The sequence below is a fragment of the Petromyzon marinus genome, chromosome 49 (assembly GCF_048934315.1).
Source record: "Petromyzon marinus isolate PM22_M1 ecotype Great Lakes invasive population chromosome 49, UKy_Petmar_22M1.pri1.0, whole genome shotgun sequence".
Taxonomy (NCBI): Eukaryota; Metazoa; Chordata; class Hyperoartia; order Petromyzontiformes; family Petromyzontidae; genus Petromyzon; species Petromyzon marinus.
The window spans coordinates 8,105,719-8,132,122 of NC_133715.1; the positions used below are offsets into that span (position 1 = coordinate 8,105,719).

Consider the following 26,404-nt stretch of genomic DNA (forward strand, 5'->3'; position numbering starts at 1 on the left):
GAAAATAATAAAAATAATAATAACTTACAGCACTGTCAATCCACTGCCGGGCGAAGGCCTCCCAACGCTGTGTAAATTAATGGCTGTTGTTTTTTTACCATACTTCACCACGCTGGTCAAGTGGGTTCGTCAAAGTGCAAGCCGGATCTTGAAACTTGCCACGGTCAGGAAGAAGATTTTTAATAAGGGCCCTACATTCATAATAATTACATCAATAACAACAAACCTTCAAAGCACTTTCTTTGGTAGATGTCAATAAAGTACCATGCTTTGTAGTCTCAATGAGGGGGCACGGAGAGCAATCGGCACCCTTATTCCTCTGTTGTTTCCTCGATTAATGAAACAGGGAGGTGGACTACAATCCATTCACAACTCGGATATCACTCACCACTCAAGATAAACGTGGCCGGGAATCAAACTCAGGTCTGCAGGTTAATAGCGCAGTGCGCTAACCACTTTCGCCGCTGCTCCACCGTATGTTTATTTGAAATGTGTAAATACAAAACGGAGTTCTGCTTATACAGTACTGGATATGGTCTTACCCAGAATGCTTCAGAGCAACACACAATGAGGATTTACAAGCAAATACTGCTGTTGGCATTGAACGAAGTCCCATAGTTTATACACCATGCTCTTGGCAATGTCATCTCGTAAGCCCAGCGAGCATTTGTTTAATAAACCTGCTTCTGCCGGCGAGGCCAAAAAAAGTCTGCAAATCGGTCCAGAGATTGCTTGCTTTAAATGCCGCTTGATAACGTCGGTTTGGAAAAGCCAACTGGGTAAAGCATTTGTATTATGATATGTGGAGACACACAAGGGCGTTCTGCTTATATACTCTTTTCTCTCCTCGGTGCACATTAGCCCGAGTTAAAACCACAGCCGTGCACATGCACACATTTGCGGCGGGCAGAACAGCCGGGTGTGCTGCGCGTGTGGCGACACACTCATTCAGTCGCGGCCGGCATGAAACAAAGGAAGCCATCCATGTAATGTTGACACACAAAGAGCCACACAGCAGCCTCCCTCCCTCACTCCTCTCTCCCTCCCTCCCCCACCTCCACTCCCACCCGCAATGTCATTTGCGCTTGTCTGAATGCTATTTTTTTGGCCAATTGAGAGCATTCCTCTTATAGTCCTATCGATGGACCTGTGTGCCCTCCCTATAGATTTTCATATCCGTACAAGAGTAAAATTATATCTGGCGCAGTTATCTTGATGGGCTCGTTGCACGCGCTCACACACACACACTTGCGCGCGCACGCGCGCGCAAGTGTGTGTGTGTGATCGCATCAATGGTTAGTGCACTGTACTATGAGCCTGGCAACCCTGAATTCGATTCCCAGGCACGGCTAACGTCAGTGTCGACTGGTAACAAGACTTGTCCTAGGCCTCCTCTCGGTTAACACATCAGCACTGGGGAGACAAAGGCGGTCAGGTGTGGTACAAGCCAAACAAATTCCTGACGTGCTTCACTGGCCTCAATAGGCGCTCACTAACAGTACTTGCCTCGACTGTCTACTCGGCTGAATAATGGAGATTCTGTTTCAGTCTGGTCACACAGTGCCTATATCCCTTCGGCTCAGTGTGACCTTCATCCATCCGGCAGTGGCTTGGTAAAAGCGCTGTGCTACAAAATGAAGTCGAAAGTGATTCCCTGCTCAAAAGGGCATTGAGGCAGTGTCCGTCTGCCGTTTACAGCCCTGAGCCAGTGTTGGGAATGAATTCCACATTCCTATGGCACGTGCGAGTCTCTCCATTGCACAAACCACGGTTGACTTCCTTAAAAAGCGGCGCTCGTTTTATCTACCCCAGGGTGGATGATGGGTTTTGGTCAAAACGCCGCATACAAGACTTGAACCTCGCAACCTTCCGACTGATTGCGATCCGCCCGCTCCGTACCGCTGAGCCGCAATGCTGTTTACTTGACTGCGTACGGATTCTGGGATTTTGACTTTGCGTCATTTGTTCCCTTCCGCGGTGGTGGCGTGGACAGCAGACGTGTTGCGAGTTTAAGACGGTGGAGGGAGGGAAGGGAAAACTAGAAACTATTTTTATTTTACCAGGTAAAAGTAAGGCCCACTGAGCTATGCAGTTCTTTCTCAGAAGCGACCTGGCCACACGTAATAAGCCCGACGGAGTGGCTTATCACGTGTAAATTTACAGCAGCCAAATACTCTCAACGCGTGGTGATGTTGATTCTAAATGTGGAGAGGAAAAACCGGCAGGACCCGGAGAGAAAAAAATCCACGCGACCACGGGGAGAGAGAGAGAGAGAGGGAGAGGGAGGGAGAACACGCAAACTCCAAATATACAGCAGCAGGCGTCAGGGTCGAGATCGAACCGACGACCTGCCGCATACCAGGCGAGGTAGTTAACGCCGCGGTGGCGAGAGGGAGGCGGGCTGGCCTCCAACGCGACGTGCTCGCGGCCACGTGCCGCCCGTCAGCGCCGGTGACGTGCGCTGGCGCGGCAGAGAGACGCGCGCGTTCGTTCCCTCCGCGTGCGCTGTTTGTTTGAGAGGCGCGGGTCACGTCACCCTCTGTCTCCGCGCGACCCAGCACGGCGACACCACCGCCGCCGCCTTCCTCCCTCGCCCACCGCCCCCCCCCCCCCCCCCGTCGCTCCACGCACCGTCAGCGGCGACCGCCGGAGCGTTTGGAAACCGCCTGCGAAGGCCACGAGACAAAATAACACGGGGAAAATAATCTACGCAGCACACGCGCTAATGACTGACCGTGTAGACGGGAGAGAAGGCAACAATACGACGTAATAAGATTATTACTTTGATAGTTAATTCGCAACGATTACCGTCCAAATGTTTTTTTTTTACCGAGATTTTTTAAGCTTGAAAACTTGCGCTCATTTTCCCCTTTTGACATTTTTGCGCCTTGCTCCCGATGGTCATCCGTTCAGCGAACAAGCGCGGAAACGAATTGATTCCGTCGGCATTTTCAGTTTTTGGGGAAAATGGTTCTTGGTGTCAGCAGACCGAAGAGGTAGCGGCAACTTGGGGTTGAGGGCCTTCATCCAGCAGTGGATTGATCATGGCTAACCGTGACTAATCTACCGTGTAACCAATAATAATCTACCATGTAATCAATAATACTTATCTACCATGTAATCAATAATACTAATCTAACGTGTAACCAATAATACTAATCTACCGTGTAATCAATAATAGTAATCTACCGTGTAATCAATAATACTAATCTACCGTGTAACCAATAATAATAATCTACCATGTAATCAATAATACTTATCTACCATGTAATCAATAATACTAATCTAACGTGTAACCAATAATACTAATCTACCGTGTAATCGATAATACTAATCTACCGTGTAACCAATAATACTAATCTACCGTGTAACCAATAATAATAATCTACCATGTAATCAATAATACTTATCTACCATGTAATCAATAATACTAATCTAACGTGTAACCAATAATACTAATCTAACGTGTAACCAATAATACTAATCTACCGTGTAATCAATAATACTAATCTACCATGTAATCAATAATACTAATCTACCGTGTAATCAATAATACTAATCTACCATGTAATCAATAATACTAATCTACCGTGTAATCAATAATACTAATCTACCATGTATTCAAAAATACTAATCTACCATGTAATCAATAATACTAATCTAACGTGTAATCAATAATACTAATCTACCGTGTAATCAATAATACTAATCTACCATGTAACCAAGAATAAAAATCTACCGTGTGATCAATAGAGGCCTCCATGTCCAAACCGTGCAGTACCCAACGCACTGCAAATTGGAGCAGTAATTACTTATTGTAACATACTCCTCGCAAAAATAAACACTCGTAATTCTGTACATTTCATTGTACACGTTGAAGCAGTAATTATTTTGCTCGTGAAATGCACGCGAAGCTTGCCGCTGTGCATTGCACACACACACACACAGGGAGCACAAATTGAAGCGGCGATTATTTAATTCAAACGAAACAGCCCCGATTAAAAATAAACACGCGTATTGCCATATCAATATATCGCATTTATCTTCAAACTTTTTTTTGTTATTCAGAACGCATGAGTCATTCGCCAATATGTCACGGCCAGCACAACCTCGACATTGGCATTCAGCCCCTAAACGTTATTTCCGCCAGCGCACGCAGGAATAAGATTCAGCTCGAGTTATTTTTTTTAAATCTGCAGGCTTTCGGGAAAGAAGCCCACTCGAACTCGGGATTTGCTGCGAGTCCACTCTGCCGACTGACCGTCGCGAGCACAGCGGCCCAATCTCTCGAATGCCCTCTTTCAATATTGACCGCCCGTTGCGTGAACTGGGCTACAACATGAAGCGGGAATCAATTAGCATACGTAAACACACACGGGTGGAAAACAAAGCTTCTGCTGTTTCGACACAGCCAGCCGGCGGAGTAATGCGATAAATAAGGTCCCGTCAGGATGTTTGTTCAGTCTTTGAAAGGAAATAACATTTTATCCATCGGGCCATGAGCCTCACCGATTAACATTTCCCGGTAACGTTTTGTTCAAACAAGGCAGGCTCGGGCTGACTTCGTTTTCGTTGGGAGTCGTCAGCGATGTTTGCTGCTATAAATTCCCACGTGATGCATGATGGGCCGACTTCGTTGAGCTATTATTTGTGGCTAGGTCGCTTCTGAAAGAGAAGCAAATATCTCAGTGGGCTTTACAGTGAGGGGAAAAAAGTATTTGATCCCTGCTGATTTTGTACGTTTGCTCACTGACAAAGAAATGATCAGTCTATAATTTTTATGGTAGGTTTTTTTGAACAGTGAGAGACAGAATAACAACAAAATCCAGAAAAATGCATGTCAACAATTTTATAAATTGATTTGCATTTTAATGAAGGAAATAAGTATTTGACCCCTCTGTAAAACATGACTTAGTACTTGGTGGCAAAACCCTTGTTGGCAATCACAGAGGTCAGACGTTTCTTGTAGTTGGCCACCAGGTTTGCACACATCTCAGGAGGGATTTTGTCCCACTCCTCTTTGCAGATCTTCTCCAAGTCATTAAGGTTTCGAGGCTGACGTTCGGCAACTCGAACCTTCAGCTCCCTCCACAGATGTTTTATGGGATTAAGGTCTGGAGACTGGCTAGGCCACTCCAGGACCTTAATGTGCTTCTTCTTGAGCCACTCCTTTGTTGCCTTGGCCGTGTGTTTTGGGTCATTGTCATGCTGGAATACCCATCCACGACCCATTTTCAATGCCCTGGCTGAGGGAAAGAGGTTCTCACCCAAGATTTGACGGTACATGACCCCGTCCATCGTCCCTTTGATGCGGTGAAGTTGCCCTGTCCCCTTAGCAGAAAAACACCCCCAAAGCATAATGTTTCCACCTCCATGTATGACGGTGGGGATGGTGTTCTTGGGGTCATAGGCAGCATTCCTCCTCCTCCAAACACGGCGAGTTGAGTTGATTCCAAAGAGCTTGGTATCATCCGACCACAACACTTTCACCCAGTTGTCCTCTGAATCATTCAGATGTTCATTGGCAAACTTCAGACGGGCATGTATATGTGCTTTCTTGAGCAGGGGGACTTTGCGGGAGCTGCAAGATTTCAGTCCTTCACGGCGTAGTGTGTTACCAATTGTTTTCTTGGTGACTATGGTCCCAGCTGCCTTGAGATCACTGACAAGATCTTCCCGTGTAGTTCTGGGCTGATTCCTCACCGTTCTCATGATCATTGCAACTCCACGAGGTGAGATCTTGCATGGAGCACCAGGCCGAGGGAGATTGACAGTTCTTTTGTGTTTCTTCCATTTGCGAATAATCGCACCAACTGTTGTCACCTTCTCACCAAGCTGCTTGGCAATGGTCTTGTAGCCCATTCCAGCCTTGTGTAGGTCTACAATCTTGTCCCTGACATCCTTGGAGAGCTCTTTGGTTTTGGTCATGGTGGAGATTTTGGAATCTGATTGATTGATTGCTTCTTTGGACAGGTGTCTTTTATACAGGTAACAAGCTGAGATTAGGAGCACTCCCTTTAAGAGTGTGCTCCTAATCTCAGCTCGTTACATGTATAAAGACACCTGGGAGCCAGAAATCTTTCTGATTGAGAGGGGGTCAAATACTTATTTCCCTAATTAAAATGCAAATCTTTTTATATCATTTTTGACATGCGTTTTTCTGGATGTTTTTGTTGTTATTCTGTATCTCACTGTTCAAATAAACCTACCATTGAAATTAATCTCATCATTTATTTGTCAGTGGGCAAACGTACAAAATCAGCAGGGGATCAAATACTTTTTTCCCTCACTGTAACTGTTAAGATAACAAATAGTTTAGGTTTATTTGCATACTTTAAGTTATTTGTTTACCTTTCCTATACTATCTTGATTTGAAGCTTTCGTGACTGCAGGAATCCATACTGTGGTTCTTTCGGTCCTATACTTTGCACTTCTGTTATGTTTTTGTATTGTGGTTGTTGTAACATTCTGAACTGCCCCGACTGGACATCAATGAAAAAGAGCTTTATAACTCATGGGATTCCTCCAGTATAAATAATATGATTCTGCTTGGACTCTCAAACCAATGCTGCTGGGTGACCAACCCCATGGTTTGAGTAAAGTTCCCGCATGGGCACCATGGCAACAATAATAACAACAACAAAACAGCGCTGATAAGCTTCGCAAAAAACAATAGAACATTTACATAAATACAACCATGCTGCGTCATGGTTGATTGCGGGAATTAAAATAATAAATATGTAGTACATTTTTGTTCACGTTAAAAGTCAAATAACGTCCCCCGGGCCCACGGGATGCGCGGAGCAACGGCCGCGGTTTAATCCGGCAAACCGTGGACACGTTTCAACGTTTTGAAGTCTCATCAAGTGGTGTGTCCGTGAGGAATAAATGGTGCCTCGGTTGCCTTTTGTTGTCGGTCATAGCCGTACACAAGCACCCACGGAAGCCTGCTCGGATCAGTTCCAGCACCACGTGTACTGTGGCGTCGTGGAGGATTGTGGGTAACCTTTGTGAGCGATGTCGTCAGCTGGTGTGTAGGTGCATTGTTAATTCGGGGGATCGTGAGAAATGGCAACAGCTTTGGGGGGGGGGCGGGGGTGGGGGGGGATGGTGCCTTCATCCAACAGTGGATTAATCATGGCTCAAGATGATTGTTATTTTATTCCTGTTCATATACGCTGATTGGTTACGGAGTGGTCGCGTTGGTTTTACAGGTCAACTCTTGTTCACCTGTAAAACCAGTTTAGGAAATAAATTCAGAAGGATTGTTTTGCTCAAGCTGAATTCTCTTTGGATATTACGCAAACCTCATTATTCATATATATAACATTTTAAAAGCATGTACGCTGTGCAGTGGTTAGCGAACTGAGCTGTAAACCCGTACAACATAAGCTCGATACTCAGCCTTTATCAGCAAGTGATAGCTGAACCGGTCCTGCCCAACCACCCCACCTCCCCCAACACCCACTCCTTCACTAACCCGCACTGACCAGCAGGGTGAAGTATGGTCAGTGTATGTACGTATGTCGGACTTCTTTCGCGCCGTGCACAGCCAACCACCGTACTAAATCGGAGGTGCGGGGAAACAAACAAACCTCCACCAGTAGCATGGCAGGGGAAGGCCTTGATCCAGTGCAGCAGTGCATGCAGAATCTACAGTGTCTGCAGGGCATTCGAGAAACAATGACAACGTATACAGATCGAAAGTAAAATCAATTCTTGCACGCACTGTTCAGTGCGGGGTATTGTGACCGCCGTCGTCAGGATCGATTTTCATCGACGCGTTGCCACGTGCCGAATAGATGCACGCAAACACCACGAATATCTGAATCAGTCCCGGGTCTCCCCCTAGGTCGACTCGGCCTTCAAATTAGTTCCCAGTGCGGTGTGTAGTGAACATCAGCACTGGGGAGACGAAGGCTGCTGGGCAGAGTGCAGGCCACCCGCCCCCTCTTTGTGCCGTGCCGTCCTTAATAGGCGCTCGCTAACAGCAGGCTGTTAATGGCCATACGGGAGTATCTTTGTGTTTGGTCTCTGTCTGTGCCCGCAGGTACGGGAGGAATCGACGAGGTGGGCATGGGCAAGGGGAGATATTTTGCCCTCAACGTCCCGCTGCAGGACGGCATCACGGACGACAAATACTTCTACGCGTGTCACACGTACGTGCTGCCCATAGCCCCCCCCCCCCCACCCACCGCTCCATCTACATCCTTTTTGCCAACCGGGGTTGCCACCTGTTCTGTTTTTCCCAGGATCGTCCTCTCTTTCAGGTGGCTCTCCCGGGGGAAATCTCCAAGTCTTCGCGGGGCATTAAAAGTCTCTTATATTTGTGCAGTCGGGCAACGATAATATTGTCACACGCCACTCGAGACGATGCATTCACGCGTAGTTCTCCCCTCTTCACGTATCGTGAGATATCCTTCCTGTTGCTGTGATCTGTGCCGGTTTTATTATACCTCGGAGGTGGTAACCCGATTCCTCTGCTCCTAACACACCGCCCCCGCCACTGTCAAGTGCCCTCTTCTTGCGTTCGCTTTGCAGGTCGATATCCAAATCGCTCGGCCGCTCCATATGCCACGTCATTGCGTCCAATCAGCCCTTGTCGTGCTCTCCTTTCTGGCCGCCGCCATCAGGGGCAGTCCTCGACAGCGCGCGACGGCTGTTTGCTGGGCAGCTTTGTGGTTACACGTAGATGGGGGTGTGGGGTGGGGGGGTTGGAGGGGGGCGAGGGGGGGGGTTCGGTGGCGCGCGTGCCGAAGTGGTGCGTGTCACGTGACGCCGATGTCCGTGACCCTGCACACGCAGAAGACAGCGCCGCGGCCTGTCGCCACAATCGTGGCACAGCCAGTCCGTCGGAATGAGAATATTTGCTTATCCTGGCGGAATCCGTTGAGCTTATTAGGATGTCCAGGATGTACGTGTGTTGAACTTCTTTCGCGCCGTATGTAGCCAACCGTGCCAATCGGAGGTGCCGGGGAAGGACGACAAACTAAAACGCAACACAAATTAGTTTTTCAGTGGCGGCAAGAGCACATGAAACCATACGGAGCGAAAGCTTAGAGGCAGCCCCAAGCAGCTCACGAGCCGCGGATTCATGAAAACCAGACACCAGCTCAAATAATACAAATCCTTGTAAGCATAACAAGGCCAATTAACGCCACAAATACAATTCGTACTATCACTCATTCCGAGCGTGTCTGCATCTCTCTTCTGTCATCTCGCTGCGTCTCTATCTCGCATGCTTATTTCTACTCTCATCTCACTCGGATTTTAGTAAGTGCATAGGCGGGGGGGGTAACGTTTTTTTTTGCTTAGGATCCCAATACCAGCACCACCACTTGAGAACAGCTGACCAAAAAAATAATATTGGTCTGGATTCCCCTCCTCGCCGAGTCATCATCTCAAATTATAAACTATTGAGCTGTGTAGCTCTTTTTCAGAAGCGACCTGGCCACAAATTATAGCTCAACGAAGTGGCCTATCATCACGTGGGAATTTATAGCAGCATACATCGCTGACGGCTCTCAACGAAGACAGCCCGAACCAAATACTCGAAACGCAGCCAAATACTCGAAACGCATGTCGATTCTAAACTTGGAAGGAAAATACCAGACGACCTGGAGAAAAATCCATGCTACCACGGCGAGAGAGAGAGAGAGATGCAAACTCCAAATATACAGCAGGTGTCAGGGTCGGGATCAATCCCACGACCTCCTGCATACCAGGTGAGGTAGTTAACATCTCGCCACAAGAGATGTTAACTACCTCACTTGCAATCGATGATGGTGCCACTGTTGCAGCTGCTGCTTGAAGAGTTTCGGGGGCAAATTGAAACGTGGGGCCTGAACTTTGGACCTGGAAACACAAACTGCAGCCCCCCCCCCGCCCACTGTTGTCCGCTGGCCTGCCCGCCGATATTCTGCGATCGCGCTCTTTTGGCGGCGCCTCTCACCGAAGTCACCGGGGAATGTCCCGATTTCGGTAGCCTACGCAGGCTTAAGCCCCTGGCCGTCGTTGAGTCTGGACAGACGGTTGTCACACCGGCGGCTGCGCCTGCGACGCGTCGTGGGGAGCGGAGTTCAATGCAGCAAAGTCCATCGCTGTACTGTACCTCTGTGCCACCGCCGCCGCCATATCTAAGCTCCCCGCCCCCTCGTCAGCCCCCGCCAACCAGCGTGGTATAGCGCCGTCAAACAACCTGGATGACGGGGATACCGTCATCCAGCAGTGGATTGACGCGAGTGCTCGTTGCCTGCACACTTGGGAGTAACACGGTGGGGTGCCGTGGATGTCGCACGGAGGAGATGGAGAAGACGCGCACGCCGGCGATTTTAGCGCGCGTCGCCGACGCACAAACGCGAGACGTCCTACGCTGGCATCGCTTCGCTCGCGTGGCAAACGTGGCGGGTAGAGAGAGAGAGAGAGAAAAATAACGACGAACAACAATGCCCATTTGCTGGCGACGGCGACTCTCACTCCGCATTCCTTAGGCGTTGTGTTTTCCACATTGCCACAGCTCCATGAGCTCAGGCAATTAAAACTTCTGGCACCACTCTTGTCTGTTGCCGCCGCCGCCGCATCGTCATCGTCATCGCTCGACCCTTTCACACCCAAGATTTCTACACTTGCCCACAACAGAGATCTCCCTCCGCCTGCCAGCCACCCCCCCCCCCCCCGGCGCTTCGGGTGAGCGTGCACGCCCTCACGCCCTCGCCACGTACAACCACCTTCGGGGTGCAACTCTGGGTGTGCTTTGCTTTCAGAAAGCGACAGCGTTCACGGAGTCACTTTCTAATTTTGCACGCGGCCACGTGCGTACGATGCCCAAGTATAATTTCACGGGTTGGTATGTAGCAAGTCATCGTTATAATCATCATAATCATTATAATCGTCGTGAGCCACGGTCATTCCACTACTGCATGAAGGCGGAAATTTACAGTAATATTGCCTCTGAAAACATTTCATAATCACGCCCGATAGTTTTGTTCCAGGAGCTGGTCCTGCTTCTTTGGTGACGTCCGCAGGTTAAACATCTGGTCAAAGAGCTTTTTTCATCATCCTGCGAAGGGGCAGAGTGACGTCATAGAACTTCGCCCCCTTCGTCCGCGACACACGCATCAGAAGCATGGACACGGACAAATAAAAATGGAACGAGGGCTGGAAAGCGCACAGCAAAAAGACGCGTGGAGAGGTGCGCGCTTAGGAATTTTTACACCGAGAGATTGAGCGAAGAACAAGAGGGAATCGGGGAGCAAACGCTGATTAGGGGCGCCATATTGTTACAGGGTTATTTTAATTGTTATTTTAGATTGTTTGGCTGCTATAAACGTCCAAATGATAAGCCATTTTGTTGAGCTATCATTTGTGGCCAGGTCACTTTTGAAAAATAAGTTAATGCCTCAGTGAGCCTTGTCTGGTTGGATGGGGATGGTTTAGTGTTGTATGTGTGTTGTGTGGTGTTTACATTTCTTGTACTTTGCACTCCTATGGTGTTATTGTATTGTTTGTTGTTGCAACGTTCTTACCCACCTCGACTGGACATCTGTGAAAAAGAGCTCATCGGATTCCTCCTGCAGTACATTGTTCTGATTCTGAAGCGGGACTTGTGCGCGCGACAGTTCGCTTGAGTGGCCGATGTGGCGACGGTGGCATGGAATGGCATCCAAGGGAGAAACGGAGCAACAAGATCGGTCCATACGTAGACCTGAAAATGGATTGTGGCACAGCGAGACTACGAGGAATGGCGAAGGAGGAGGCCTTCGTCGGGCGGTGTATCGTTTATAGTTTGTGGCTGACGCGTATGATTTTAGCCAAAGCGCACCCCACACGTACGCCGCAGGATTGGAGCGGTGGCACGGCAGTTAGCATGCTGCGCTTTGAACCCAGCGACCTAAGTTTTTAATTCCGGCCACGGGTAACATCGGTGGCAAGGAGAGTTTTGTTTGCAAGGGTGACCTGAGGCATTAGTCTTCCAGTGGGGGGGTGATGATTGCTGCGGTGTGTGTAAGGGCACCACGGTGGCGAGATGTCAACTACCTCGCCTGGTACATGAGGTCCTGGGTTCGATCCCGACACTGACGCTTGCATATTTGGAGTTTGCATGTCTCTCTTTTCCCCGTGGTCGCGTGGATTTTTCTCCGGGTCCTCCGGTTTTTTCCTCCACATTTAAAATCGACATCACGCGTTTACAATATTTGGCTGCTATAAATTTCCACGTGATAAGCCACTTCGTTGAGCTATCATTTGTGGCCACGTCGCTTCTGAAAAAAAGAGCTACGTAGCTCAGCGGGCCATACCTTACCTGGTAAAATAAAAAAAAATATGTTAGTGTAGTTTCAAGTTAAACCCGTCACTCTTGCCTGTACGCTGTCGCCGTTGCAGTGCCGTCACTTTTGGCGTGGCCGGGGGCGAGTCTGGTATTAAACGCAGACTCGTTACTCAAGCGGGGCGCATCGGCATGTGATGGTATCGTCATAAAATCGGCGTTTTACGGCGCGCGCTCCGTTTTTTTTTTAATTCCCAGGCCAGTGGGAATCGCTGAGCAATCCCCCAACTCGTAGTCAGAGAAGTAACACACCTCTCCCGTCAGCCGAGCCGGCTACTAATTATAACCGAGCTACGTGCACGCACACGTGTGGATTCGCTGTAATTAAATAGAACCTGAATGCCAAGCATCGCATTAAGTGCCGTTAATAAGTTTTAATGGATGGAGGGTTGAGCGGTGCGGCACAGCGGTTCGTTGCCCTGTGCTATGAACCCGGCGCCCCAGAATTCTGAGCACAGTTCGCGTCATCGGCCAGTGATACCTGAACCGGTCCTGTCCACCTGCCCTGATGAGCATGGTGAAGTCTGTGCTGTTGTAGTGGTATTGACATGGAAGCCGATTGCTCGTTTGGTTTTTTATCATACATTTTTATTTAATATATATAAAATTTGTTTTTGTCATTCAAGAACCCAGAATTACAAAAGTAGATTTCAAAAAGAGGGGGGGGGGGGGAAACGGCAGTTAACGTGTCACAAACTCGACGCAAAATTACGGACTGATCTTGGGCGTCCGGGCTCGCTGCCCTACCTACCACGACAGGGAGCAGTAACAAATTATTGTCTTTTAATCCCTTGACTGACATTGCGTGGGGTGGAGGCATTTATCCACTGGTCGACTTGAGAATGGCTGCAATTTATTTTTGCTTATTTTTAGTAAGTGGTGAGCTCATCAGTGAACGCTAACACTCGGCAGCGTGAGTGCTCTTGTGTAGGCTTATCTTTTCGTCGGGCCTGACTCTCCGCGTTTTATTCACCCACTCCACGACACGCATCAGAATCGTCCATCGGCCATCCGACACACTCGTTCATTCTTGTCTCACACAGCCCTGCAAGCATGGACCTCGTCGTTTAAACGGGGAGAAGTGGGGGGGGGTGCACGACATAGACACACTCGGGCTGGGGGACACGACTAAATGTTACGTTAAACTATCTCCAAAAAATGCTCGATGCTAAACAGAATGACTTAACGACACGGCTCTGCATTTTTCGTCTGTCTTGATTTCTGCCCTGGCACGCCGCTGTGTACGAGGGGGCTGCTGCTGCCACGCTCCGTCGCCCAATTCCACCCATTCGCGAATTTGTCCAGCCCAGTCCCAACCTGCTGCAGTCAAGTTTTACAACTCATCGCGTGAAAGCTTTGCGAACTTAAAAGGAAGCATTCCGCAGCAGATCCAGTGCGGTCGCTCGCGAACCACGAAGTCCAAATAAATAAATAAAAACCCGCCACTGGGCGTTGGACATTGCACCAACGTCATTTGACTTGGCTGTGAGAATAAAACAAAAAGCGGTTAGCTTGAGAGCCTTCAAGATCCAGGGTTTGAGGGTCTCAGCCCCCCTCGAACCTTCCCCACTAGCCACCCCGATGCTGGCCAACTGCCGTCTTGTTGTGGTTCGAAACGTCGCCCTCCGTAAAGGGCGCCGTGCTAGGAGCTGCAAACACACCAGACAACAACACGAGTGAAGCTTAATTGGCAATAAAAGGTGTGAGGCCAAAGTGATTATTTGCAAACACAGCTGTCTGAAACGAGCGTTGCTACTTTTGTTTGTTCGCGTGGAATAGACTCCCTACCTTCGCATCGGCCGCTGCATTGCAATACTGCGATACTTAAACTACTTAAACTACTACTTTTATTTAATTTTTACTAGGTAAGGCCCACTGAGCTATGCGGCTCTTTTTCATAAGCGGCCTGGCTACGAATAATAGCTTAACGAAGTGGCTAATCATCACGTGGAAATGTATAGCAGCCAAATACTCTAAACGCACGCTGATTCTTAATGTGGAGGGAAAATCCGGAGGACCCAGAAAGAAATCCACACTACTACAGGGAGAGACACCTCCAAATATATAGCAGCAGGCGTCCGAGTAGGGATCGAGACCCACGACCTCCTGCACACCAGGCGAGGGAGTTAACGTTCACCATCATGGCACCTCAATACTTGGCTATACGAGCACGGTGTTTTGCGGCACGCGGCGCCCTTACGGCGGTCGGTGGACACGGCCCGGTGGTACTGCTGCGTTTGCCACTTCTTACAGAGGTTCACGGTCTCGAACCCAGCGGCCGCCCTGATTAATACTGCGGGTGTGAATAAAAATGGGATCGGTGCGTTGATATTTGCGCACGCTTCCGCTTTTGCAGAGATACGTTGAAGAAGAGACGCCCCAGACACCGTCCGTGAAGTGGTGGTAGGCCGTTTAGTACCCAAATTTGCCCAATCCGAAAAATAATTCCGCCACAAATTTGGTCAATTGGGATGATACAGACGACAATCGTCCGTCTCCCCTACTGGCAGACTAATGCCCCGAGTCACTCGTGAACAATGAGACTCCTGTACCGGGCCTCTTGAGTTATTCACCCTGGTTCAACAAAATCAACTTGAAACGCTGCCGTAGCCAAAAGTAGACAGTGTCTTGTGCGCGAGAACAGTAAAAACTCAACGCGTTCACGAATAACAAATAACACGGCCCGAAAAGGAAACATCTATGAGGCAACGTTACGGGCAATGGCCCTTCTGCACAGCGCACAGCCGAAGAGGCGACCTTGGCCTGAAATGTCACATGCAGTTTTATAATGCACACAATAATAATATATGTTCATAATAAAGGTTTTTGGGTTAGATCGCGTTATTTATAAATGTGTCGTAACCCTCCACCACCCGACACGGCCAAAGAGTAATAAATGTGTCACGTTTACAAAAGACAAAATAGTTCACTACTTTAGCCCTATTGTCTTTTGTAAACGTGACACGTTTTTTTTACTGTTTGGCCGTGTCTGGTGGTGGCGGGTTACGACACATTAATAAATTACGCGATCTAACCTAAAACCCTTAATTATGAATAATATTGGTCGGCAAAGCCTACGTGTTAAACCAATAAAATATGTATTGTATTTTAGAGCAGCCGTATCGAGCGCGGAGAATTGTCAGCATCAACATGTAACACACAGCGCACGATTCCCGTGCCCGGCGGCTTCCCGAAGCGCCAAATTGACCCAGTGCGTGAAATACGGCGACGCAGTCGCCCCGCCGCTGTGCCAAGACCCCAACACGGGGCCGGCAGCCGCAGCCTTCGTGAAAAGCGCAATTTCGCCGCGGCGCAAGGCATCGCCCACGGCGCGCGGCAAACCTCGTCGCACCCTTCGGAGGTCGAGCAAGGGGGCTGCGCTGCGCCCCTGGATGGCGCCGGGCGTTGACGGGTCACCACCATGCGCATCGCACAGGCGTAGTGGGCATCGCGGCCGGTAGAGGGCAGTGCAGCAAAATCCATTGTTCTGTAACCGCAGAGACAACGATCCCCCCATCCACCCCACGTAGCCTTCAACAAAGTGTTGGGGAAAGTGCTGTTAGCGAGCACCTGTCAAGGCGAGCACGGGGCACGAGGTGGTGGCTGACCAGCACCAGGCCCTCATGCTGATGTTTGCGCACTACGCTAGTTACTCACATCAGGCTGAGTCGACCTAGGGGAGGCTCAGGACCGGTGATTATTATTCTTCTTAACCCCTCCCCCAACGTTCGCCAGCCTGCACCGACCAGCATGTTGAAGTAATTTCACGTTACCCTCACGGCCTGCTCCGCAGCACGGGAGGGGGTGGGGGGAGCTCTTATCCAGCGGCAGATTGACAGACGCCCAGTGCTCATCCAGCAGTGGATTGAGAGACCCCCACTTTGCGTGCGTGCATGCACGCGTCACTGGAGGGCGTTTAGGAAATTTGCCGGTTTGGTTTCCAATAAAACATGAGCGTTCATTTTTTTTCGGGGATTTGATGCGATTGTGTCATGCCTTTAATCCATTCGGCTCTCTGGAAGTTGTGAGGTCACCCACACTGTACACCGTTTTATATCCTTACTGCGAGCTTCCTGCATAATGGGAAAAAAACTATTGAAATGCATGGCGCTTGTGAGTGAGATGCAAAGATTACCACCGATGTTTTTTTGTATCCGTCTGTAAGAAGCGATAGCATTCTGACATTTCGAGCGCTGGTTATTTATTAGCACTAGCGGACACAGACACAACGTGGGACGCACTGTCACTCCCTCCTCAAACTTGAGTGGATGTGTAAATACACGCTCCCCTATCATGGAAAATATTCAAATAAGTTAATTGAACGCGGTGGGTAGGAGATGTTAACTACCTCGCCTGGTACGAAGAAGGTCGTGGGTTCGATCCCAACCCTGACGTCTGCTGCTGTATATTTGAAGTTTGCCTGTCTCTCACTCTCTCTCTCTCTCCACGTGATCACGTGGATTTTTCTCTAGTTCCTCCGGTTTTTCCCTCCCCATTTAGAAACGTGCTTTTAGAGGATTTGGCTGCTGCTATGAATCCCCACGTGACAAGCCGCTTCATTGAGCTATCATTTGTGCTAGCCAGGTCGCTTCTGAAAAAAAAGCTACGTAGCTCAGTGGGCCTTACCTGGTAAAATAAAAAAAAATAGTTTAATTTTCTTTTTATTTAAAGCTTTCGTGACTGCAATGATTAATCCTCTTTGGTTCTTTCGGTAAAGTCACGTAGAATGAGAATAAAATAATAAATTGATAAAATAAAATAACACAATAATATTCTCACGACGTTTCGGCCGCTTGTGTTGTGGCCGAAACGTCGTGAGAATATTATTGTGTTATTTTATTTTATCAGTTTATTATTTTATTCTCATTCTACGTGACTTTACCGAAAGAACCAAAGAAGGTTTCTTTTTATTACCAAGGTAAAAAGGAAGAGGTGCCGTTCTATTGCTCAGCACGCCACTGCTGGCAGAAGAGGGTCTTCTTGGACTAATCTTCCCAGGCTGGCCAGACGTCTCGGAGGTGGTAGTTCGTACCCACGGTTGACCCCACCACGCGCGACCTACCCGATTGAATAAACGTGGCATACCAATTTACAATGCCAAGGGCGGGTGGGTACGTTTCGGGCATCTCGTGCCCATTGTACGTTATTCACACTGCCGCGCCTGGAAATTGAATCCAACCGGGACACGTCTGGATTCCATGTCCCGTGCGTGCTGACAGAATCGCGTCGGTTTTGACTTTGGCAACTCTATGGTCGAGCAAATGGTGCCAGTCGGATGTTTTTTATACGTTGAAAGGCCTTTTTAGAAGCACCGCTGTGGTTTACAATTGTTGTGAAAAGCAGGTCAATGTTATTTTTAATATTATTGCAGTACAATTTTTTGTTTGTTATTTTAGCGGTTGCAAAAATCGCTCGAAAAATATTTTTTTAAAAATTCGTTCTATACTTTTCTTTATTTTGTGGGGAGATGGGGGGGGGCGGCGGCTTTTGGGGGGGTCCAATGGGCCATCTGAGGATTAAAAAAACCAATTTGCAGATGCATCGTGCGTTCTATTCTAGGCGGCGCGCTGGATATGACGTCTCGCCAGATTTTGTCCGCTCTATTTTTGTCCCTTCCCTTATTTAGGGCGCCCTAAGTGGGTGACGGTGTCGTCCTGGCGCGTTACGTGCCCACGTGCGCGCGCAGCGACATGAAGAAGAAGGTGAACGAACAAACAGACTCCAAAGCTCAAGGCTACGGCCGTCCGCCCCCCTCGCCAACGTCTAATTATAGCACCGACGAATGGGGAACGTAAACTCCGTTGATTGTAAGGCGTTCCACGGCACCCGCTGCTGTGACCGCCACCGAAAAGCACGCATCGTAAAAAAAAAAACCCGGCCCCGACTGTGAACACGCGAGCCCGGGCCATCCTCCTCGTTCTCCTCGTTCGCCACGACGAGGCCTCGTCCTGCTGCTTCGTTTGGCATCGGGTGGCCGGGTGGTTGTCGCTTGAAGCGGGTGACGAGGAGAGAGAGGAGGAGGAGGAGGAGAGATGGGGGTGGCCACTCTCGTGCGTGGCGCCTCAAAAAAATGTTGTTCGTGACCGAATGCGGCCCCGCGCGGGTCACGCCGGGCTTCTTGTGCCTACGTTCAAAATTGTCGCTGTGAAGCGTCGCTTGACACGGGGGGTTACGATATATTTTTTTTTGGGGGGGGGGGGGGGGGTGTTACCCCAAAAGGTAAAAGAGTATGAAGGGAGCTTACACAATCCCGATTACACAATTGCTACTAAGTGGTGGGCAGGTTAAAGCGCTGCATCTTGTTATGCACTGTACTGTTCTGAGCCCCACACCCACTTACGCTGCTGCTGCTGCCCGCTTCCTGTGCTATAAACCCCGGCTGCACCCCCCTCCTGAACCCCCACCACCCTGCTGGCTCCCTCCCTGCCTCTCTCTCTCTCTCCTCTCTCTCCCTCCAGTGCGCAGCAGCGGCAGCAGCATCTGTTCGTGGAATGGACTGTACCAGTTGTCTGCCCTGGACCCTTGTGGGGGGACTTAGCACCACCGCTTAGACGCGCGGAGCTGTATTCGTGCAAATGTAGCATTCTTCATCGTCGTCGTCAGATTCCCCCTCCCCTCTAACCCAGCGGGGTTTTTTTTTTTGCGCTACCGCACGAGTCCTGCTCATTGGCAGAAGCCAGGGAATTTTTTTTTTCTTTCCAAGGATGGCTAAATTATGGGCGGCCAATTCCGCGTGGTCAGTGCGGCAGAGGAAAATGGGCTCTGGAGTGAGCGGCTGGTCAGTCAGTGCAGGCGTGGGGGGTGTTTGGGGCGGGTTGGTTTTTGTATTTGCTTCCGCACACTCGGGAAGAAGAAGAAGAAGAAGGAGAAGAAGAGGGGGGGGGGGAGGAAAAATGGATGAAATTGCTTGAAGTAGCCGTCATCGCCAATGGCATTATAATCTGTTGGAGGTGGCCCTTGGGGAGGAAGGGTGGAGGGGAGGGGGGGTTTAATCCACGCTACCCATCCCCTCCTTCCCCCTTGCCAGCAACCTTCCCCACTCGCACTGCTAAACACTTACAGTGACATCGCGGGACACATCCCACAACGATCCCTTATTGGAGAAGGCATTCACCTTCGGGAGGAGACGGAGACGGAGGAGGAGGAGGAGGGAGGAGGATGAGGAGGAGGAGGAGGATGAGGGGTGGGCGACCCTTTACGATTTGTTCCAGGCCATCCGGTTGCCAGGTTACCGGTGCGTTGCCAGGCGACCCTTCCTCCTTGTCCATTCCGCGTTGCTCCACATCGGATGCTGCCACATCCCGGGGTTGTTTCTTAACCGTTTCACCAACGCCGCCGCCGCCGTTGCTTAACATTCTTGACCGCCGTCCACCACATTCAAGACACCCCACCCGTTCGTCTATTTTTTCACGGCCAACCACAGCCACCCACGTTTAAGCCGCCTCTCGGACGCCACCACAATCAGCGCCGTGTACTCTCACGCGGTGCCCCAACAGACTGCTAAGCTTCTGCGGCCACCATAGGTGCAGCAAATGCCGGTCGTGTTATTGTTTTCTTCCATTTTTACGAGATGACGTCCATTTCACCATGATGAGAATGGTGATGGTGTTTATGTTGATATGATTCACGGGGTGAGGGTCACCTTAGTCTTGATACTTTCTTGGGGCGTGAGAATTATGTTTAAGTTTTGTGGGGGAGGAGGGGCAGTTAGCCGTGGGGGGGGGGGGGAAATTTTAAAAGCCAGGGGGCACCATAAAAAACATGCTTTTTCAGTATTTGGCTGAAATAAATTTCCACGTGATAAGCCACTTGGTGGAGCTGTCATTTGTGGCCAGGTCGCATCTGAAAAAAGAAGCTAATAGCTCAGTGGACCTTACCTGGGTAAAATAAAACATAGTTTAGTTTTTTCCGTATTTTTTGGTATGATTTTGCTTCCCTTTGCAATACTTTGCACTCCTGTCATGTTCATGCATTGTTGTAGAAACGTTCTGACCCCGTGCCCCTGCTGGACATCTGTGAAAAAGAGCTTTATAGCTCATCGGATTACTCCTCCAGTATAAATAAATATTCTGATTGATGACCTTCCCCTGCTTTGGCTGGCGGGGGGCCGTGGGTGGGTGGGTGGAGGTGGGTGGGTGGAGGTGGGGGGGGTGGAGGTGGGGGGGTGGAGGTGGGGGGGTGGAGGTGGGGGGGTGGAGGTGGGGGGGAGGGGAGAACGTTCCACCGTTGCACGCAATGTCCCCACACGCGACGCTTTCGCGTGTTTGGCGCTAGAACGTGGCGGTCGAATTGTTTTTTGGGGGCCGTGTTGTTGTTGTTGCTGCTGCTGCTTTTCTCGGTATTTCTTTTGCGTCATATATCCATTTGCAATACAATCAAATTAGCATCCTAAAAAAAACACATTCTGTTAAGTTCCAAATGAGTTCCGGTGGATTTTTTTTTTAATTTCTTTACGGCATGCCCACATTTTTTTTTCGCATGGTCAGCCAGGCTAGGCAGAAATGGAATTTATTTGGTGGGGCGGAGGCAGCGGTAGTGGAGGAGGGGGGGTATCATTATCATCATCATCGCTTCGTAAGGAAATTAGCATGCAAAAACATAATCGTCGTGTGTGCGGTGAGTGCCTCCTTTGCAGCACATTTGCATGCTGCAACCGGCTCCCGATATAATTTCTGGGACTGCCGACACCTTGAGCTTTCGCGTGGCCCAGCTGATCACTCGTGCCTTTGGTAAGCGGTCACCATGGCCTGCGAGGGTTCAAAACTCATTCTCCCCCTCCCAGAATAGCAGATGGAGTGGCGCTAACCTGTCCCCCGCTCCTCGAGATGACAGTGTTAATCCACGGACAATTACCAAACACCTAACCTTTTCGGAATAAAAAAAAGTGGTGTGTAATTAGTTAACAATTAACTCTGAAGAATGGATTTGCATTTTAATTGTTTTAGATTCCTTACAGCTCTTGCCAGGGTTGACTCATAGGGGCTGTCAGTGGATGTGGAGTGTGTGTGTATAAACAAAACAAAGATCCCTCCCCCGTGTAGCCTTAACAGACTGTAGGGGCAAGTGCTGTTAGAAAGTAGCACCTATGAAGGCCGGCACGGCACACGAGGGGGTGGGTGGCCAGCACCACGCCCGGCCGCCTTTGTCTTCCCAGTGGCGATGTTTTACACAGCGCACAAGGTACTCATTTGAGTCTGAGTCGACCTAGGCGAGGCCCGGGACGGTTCAGATAATCGCCACCGGTGTTGGCCGTGAGCGGGAATCAAACTCCGGTCGCCAGGTTCGTTAGCGCAGCGCGCTAACCGCTGCACCACCGCTCCTCGGCTACCACAGACACACACACACCCTTAGACACCCAATGCTTTAAGTATTGTCACAATAACTTCCATCGGTTTATTTACTTGCTGCATTTTACACTTGAACCCTGGACCGGTCGGTTCCTTCGTCAATTACAACAACAACAACAACGACGAGCTGTGGGAGGTTAACCCCCGAAACGGAGGACAAACGATTCACGTCCATACAGTTGTATTGACTCAGACACGTGTCGAAGTTTTCATCAAACCCCCCCCCCCCCGCACGTCCGACCGCCCCCCTCCCCCTTTGTCACACATCCCAGGGGTGTGGTCTGTGGCCACTCCCCGAGCGTGGTTAACGTGCCGAGGCCCGGGCAGTGGACGCCTGTGCTGCCATGGCAACCGTTGACCTTGCTTTTTCGGTGACGCGCATATTTGTTGTTGCCACGGAAATCGTGCGGCTGTCTCTCTCCCTCTGTCTCTCTGTCTCTGTGTCGCTGTCTCTCTGTCTCTGTGTCTCTGTCTCTCATCCCTCTGTCTCTCTCCTCCCTCTGTCTCTCATCCCTCTGTCTCTCTGTCTCTCTCCCTCTGTCTCTCTGTCTCTCATCCCTCTGTCTCCCTCTGTCTCTCTCCTCCCTCTGTCTCTCATCCCTCTGTCTCTCTGTCTCTCTCCCTCTGTCTCTCTGTCTCTCATCCCTCTGTCTCCCTCTGTCTCTCTCCTCCCTCTGTCTCTCATCCCTCTGTCTCTCTGTCTCTATCCCTCTGTGTCTCTGTCCCTCTGTCTCCCTATCTCTGTGTCTCTGTCTCTCATCCCTCTGTCTCTCTGTCTCTATCCCTCTGTCTCTCTCCTCCCTCTGTCTCTCCTCCTTCTGTCTCTCTCCCTCTGTCTCTCTGTCTCTGTCTGTCTCTCTCTCCCTCTGTCTCTCTCCTCCCTCTGTCTCTCCTCCTTCTGTCTCTCTCCCTCTGTCTCTCTCTCTGTCTCTCTGTCTCTGTCTGTCTGTCTCCCTCTGTCTCTCTCTCCCTCTGTCTCTCTCTCCCTCTGTCTCTGTCTCCCTCTGTCTCTCTCTCCCTCTGTCTCTCTCTCCCTCTGTCTCTCTCTCCCTCTGTCTCTCCTCCTTCTGTCTCTCTCCCTCTGTCTCCCTCTGTCTCTCTGTCTGTTTGTCTCTCTCTGTCTCTGTCTCCCTCTGTCTCTCTGTCTCTCTCTCCCTCTGTCTCTGTCTCCTTTTGTCTCTCTGTCTCCCTCTGTCTCTCTCCCTCTGTCTCTCTCCCTCTGTCTCTCTCCCTCTGTCTCTCTGTCTCTGTCTGTCTCTCTCCCTCTGTCTCTCTGTGTCTCTGTCTCTCCTCCCTCTGTCTCTCTCCCTCTGTCTCCCTCTGTCTCTCTGTATCTGTCTGTCTCTCTCCCTCTGTCTCTCTCTCCCTCTGTCTCTCTGTCTCTGTCCCTCTGTCTCTCTGTCTCTGTCCCTCTGTCTCTGCCCCTCTGTCTCTCTCCCTCTGTCTCTGTCCCTCTGTCTCTGTCCCTCTGTCTCTCTCCCTCTGTCTCTCTCCCTCTGTCTCCCTCTGTCTCTGTCCCTCTGTCTCTCTGTCTCTCTGACTCTCCTCCCTCTGTCTCTCTCTGTCTCTCTCCCTAATCTCTCTCTGTCTCTCCCTTCTCTGTCTCTCTCCCTCTGTCTCCCTCTGTCTCTCTCCCTCTGTCTCTCTCTCCCTGTCTCTCCTCCCTCTGTCTCTCTTCCTCTGTCTCCCTCTGTCTCCATCTGTCTCTCTCCCTCTGTCTCTCCTCCCTCTGTCTCTCTCCCTCTGTCTCCCTCTGTCTCTCTCCCTCTGTCTCTGTTTCTCTGTCTCTCTCCCTCTGTCTCTCTCTCTGTCTCTCCTCCCTCTGTCTCTCTTCCTCTGTCTCCCTCTGTCTCTGTCCCTCTGTCTCTCTGTCTCTCTGACTCTCCTCCCTCTGTCTCCCTCTGTCTCTCTCTGTCTCTCTCCCTAATCTCTCTCTGTCTCTCCTCCCTCTGTCTCTCTCCCTCTGTCTCCCTCTGTCTGTCTCCCTCTGTCTCTCTCCCTCTGTCTCTGTTTCTCTGTCTCTCTCCCTCTGTCTCTCTCTCTGTCTCTCTCCCTCTGTCTCTCTCTCTGTCTCTCCTCCCTCTGTCTCCCTCTGTCTCCCTCTGTCTCTATCCCTCTGTCTCTCTCCCTCTGTCTCCCTCCCTCTGTCTCTCTCCCTCTGTCTTTCTCTGTCTCTCTCTGTCTCTGTCTCTCCTCCCTCTGTCTCTCTCTGTCTCTCTCCTCTGTCTCTCTGTCTCTCTCTCCCTCTGTCTCTCTCCCTCTGTCTCTCTCCCTCTGTCTCTATCTCTCTATCTGTCTGTCTCTGTCTCTCTCCCTCTGTCTTTCTCTGTCTCTCTGTCTCTCTCCCTCTCTCTCTATCTGTCGCTCTCCCTCTGTCTCTCTCCCTCTGTCTCCCTCTGTCTCTGTCTCTCTCCCTCTGTCTCTATCTCTATCTGTCTCTCTCCCTCTGTCTCTCTCCCTCTGTCTCCCTCTGTCTCTGTCTCTCTCCCTCTGTCTCTCTCTCTATCTGTCTCTCTCCCTCTGTCTCTCTCCCTCTGTCTCCCTCTGTCTCTGTCTCTCTCCCTCTGTCTCTCTCTCTATCTGTCTCTCTCCCTCTGTCTCTCTCGCCCCCCCCCACCCCGCGACCTTCAGTCGGTCGAGTGACAAATTTGGCAAGAGGCGGAATGAGTCAAGGCTGCCTTGCCCGTCTGTCACCCACCCCGCCTTGACTGTGCGATATGTGTGTGTGCTTCTGTCTTTTGTGTGTGACGTGTGCTCGTGTCTGCCTGAATACATGATGGGTGCGTTTGTCATGTGCATGTGCAGGCCACACCACCCCCCTTTGTGCGCCGTGCCGGCCTTAATAGGTGCTCGCTAACAGCACTTGCCCCAACAGAGGTCTGCTGCGGGGTAGTTGTCTTGTGTAATGTGTGTGTGTTCTGGGGGGCAGAGGCTCAGTGGTCCACGCACCGTGCTACGAACCCAGTGAACAGAGTTTGATTGCCCGGCCACGGCAGACATCAATGAAAAATTTGCATCGAAACTTGTTCGGGGCCTCCCCTAGGTCGACTCGGCCTGAAATTAGTACCTGTTGCCGTGTGTGAACGTCAACAGTGGAGTAGTGCTGTGCTTACCACCCCGCCGCGCTGTGTGTTGTGTTCCGGCCTTAATAGGCGCTCGCTTGCAACAAGTTTCTTAGCAGGCTGCATGGCGAAACGGGTGATGCGTGATATTTATGTACTCATGTGAGATGAGGGAAGCGTGTAGCTTGTTTATTCCACTACAACTACGGCGTTCCTGGTTCAGTGCCAGGGTCATCAGAATCTGTTGCCTCGCTCAGGCTTTTCATAGGTCTACTATCTGTAGATATCTGCTGTTAAAATAGTGAATGAGAATCAGAATGTTTATTTATACTGGAGGAATCCGATGAGCTGTAAAGCTCTTTTTCACAGATGCCCAGTAGGAGCGTGGCATCAGAACGTTGCAACAGCAAACGACACAAAACACGATAGTAGTGTAAAGTATAGGAAATGTAAACAAATCACTTAAACATATACAAATGAAACAAACTTATTGTTTATCTTACCAGGTAAAGCCCACTGAGGTATTCACTAATTTTAAGAAGCGACCTGGCACCAAATGACAGCCCAACAAAGTGGCTTGTCGTGCGGAAATTTACAGCAGCTAAATAATCTAAATAATCTCAATGCACGTAAAAACAATCAAAGCAAAGTCAAAACTCCAGTAAGTACCGGGATGCAAATGTAACAGCCAGCCGTAACACCCCACCTCGTGTTTCATGCCAGCTAAAATAGGTGCTCGTTGACTGTTTTAACCAGCAGTCAGTGAGGGTAAATAACGTGTCTGTGTGTGTGCGTCTTTGGGTGGGGAGCGGTAGTGTAGCGGTTAGCGCGCTGCGCTATGAACCTGGCGACCCGGGTTCAATTCCCGCTCACGGCCAGTGACGATGATCTAAACCGGTCCCGGGCCTCCCCTAGGTCGACTCAGCGTCAAATGAGTACCTGGTGCGGTGTGGGAGACAAAGGCGGTCGGGCGTGGTGCTGGCCACCCACCCCCTCGTGTACCGTTCCGGCCTTCATAGGTGCTCGCTAACAGCACTTGCCCCTACAGTCTGTTAAGGCTACACGGCGGACCTTTGTGTGTTATGTGTCATTCGAGCGTGTCGCAGAATACACGTGCTGGTGAAGCCACTGCTGGATAAGGGCCTGCCCAAATGGGGGTTACAATTTGGCCATACTTCACCCACACTGGTCGGCGTGAACAGCTTGAGTGGCGCTTGTCGGTATAGCGCCGATGTATGTGTGCTCTATCGAGGCTGTTTAAAGAGTCACCAATTGGCACAAAATAAACTTACATTGCAACCCAATTGGGATTACACGTAGCAATAATCGTACGCTGCTGACAGACTAATAATGGCACCACAGGTCACCCTTGCAAATTGAGACTCAATCCTCTTGGGTTCTCACCCGGTTAAATAAAATAAAATCAACTTGAGAGTGGAACCCAATCGCAGAACAACCGTTAAAAAATACAGCGCTCGCCGCGTGCGTTCAGATTATGAATGCGTCATGTTTTGGCATGATGTCTTGACGTTGCACTCCATGTGCTTTGGGGGTTTTCTTCAGGAACTGAATTGAATGTTCAGTTCCTGAAGGAGTGACATCGTCCTGAACGACACGCGGGCACAGCGTGACTCTGGAAAACCCCGCACGGTCGAACGATCATTGCAACA

The 26,404-nt window shown here is 50.0% G+C and overlaps 1 protein-coding gene across 4 annotated transcripts in view; it reads left to right on the plus strand.

Moving 5' to 3' along the window:
• HDAC8 (histone deacetylase 8) overlaps positions 1-26,404 on the plus strand; it is a 192,502-nt gene that overhangs the window by 60,771 nt on the left and 105,327 nt on the right. For all 4 annotated transcript variants that reach the window (XM_076074671.1, XM_076074672.1, XM_076074670.1 and 1 more), the window contains exon 7: positions 8,051-8,159. In XM_076074671.1, coding sequence (XP_075930786.1) covers positions 8,051-8,159 — 109 coding nt within the window. The remainder of the gene's footprint in view (positions 1-8,050; positions 8,160-26,404) is intronic.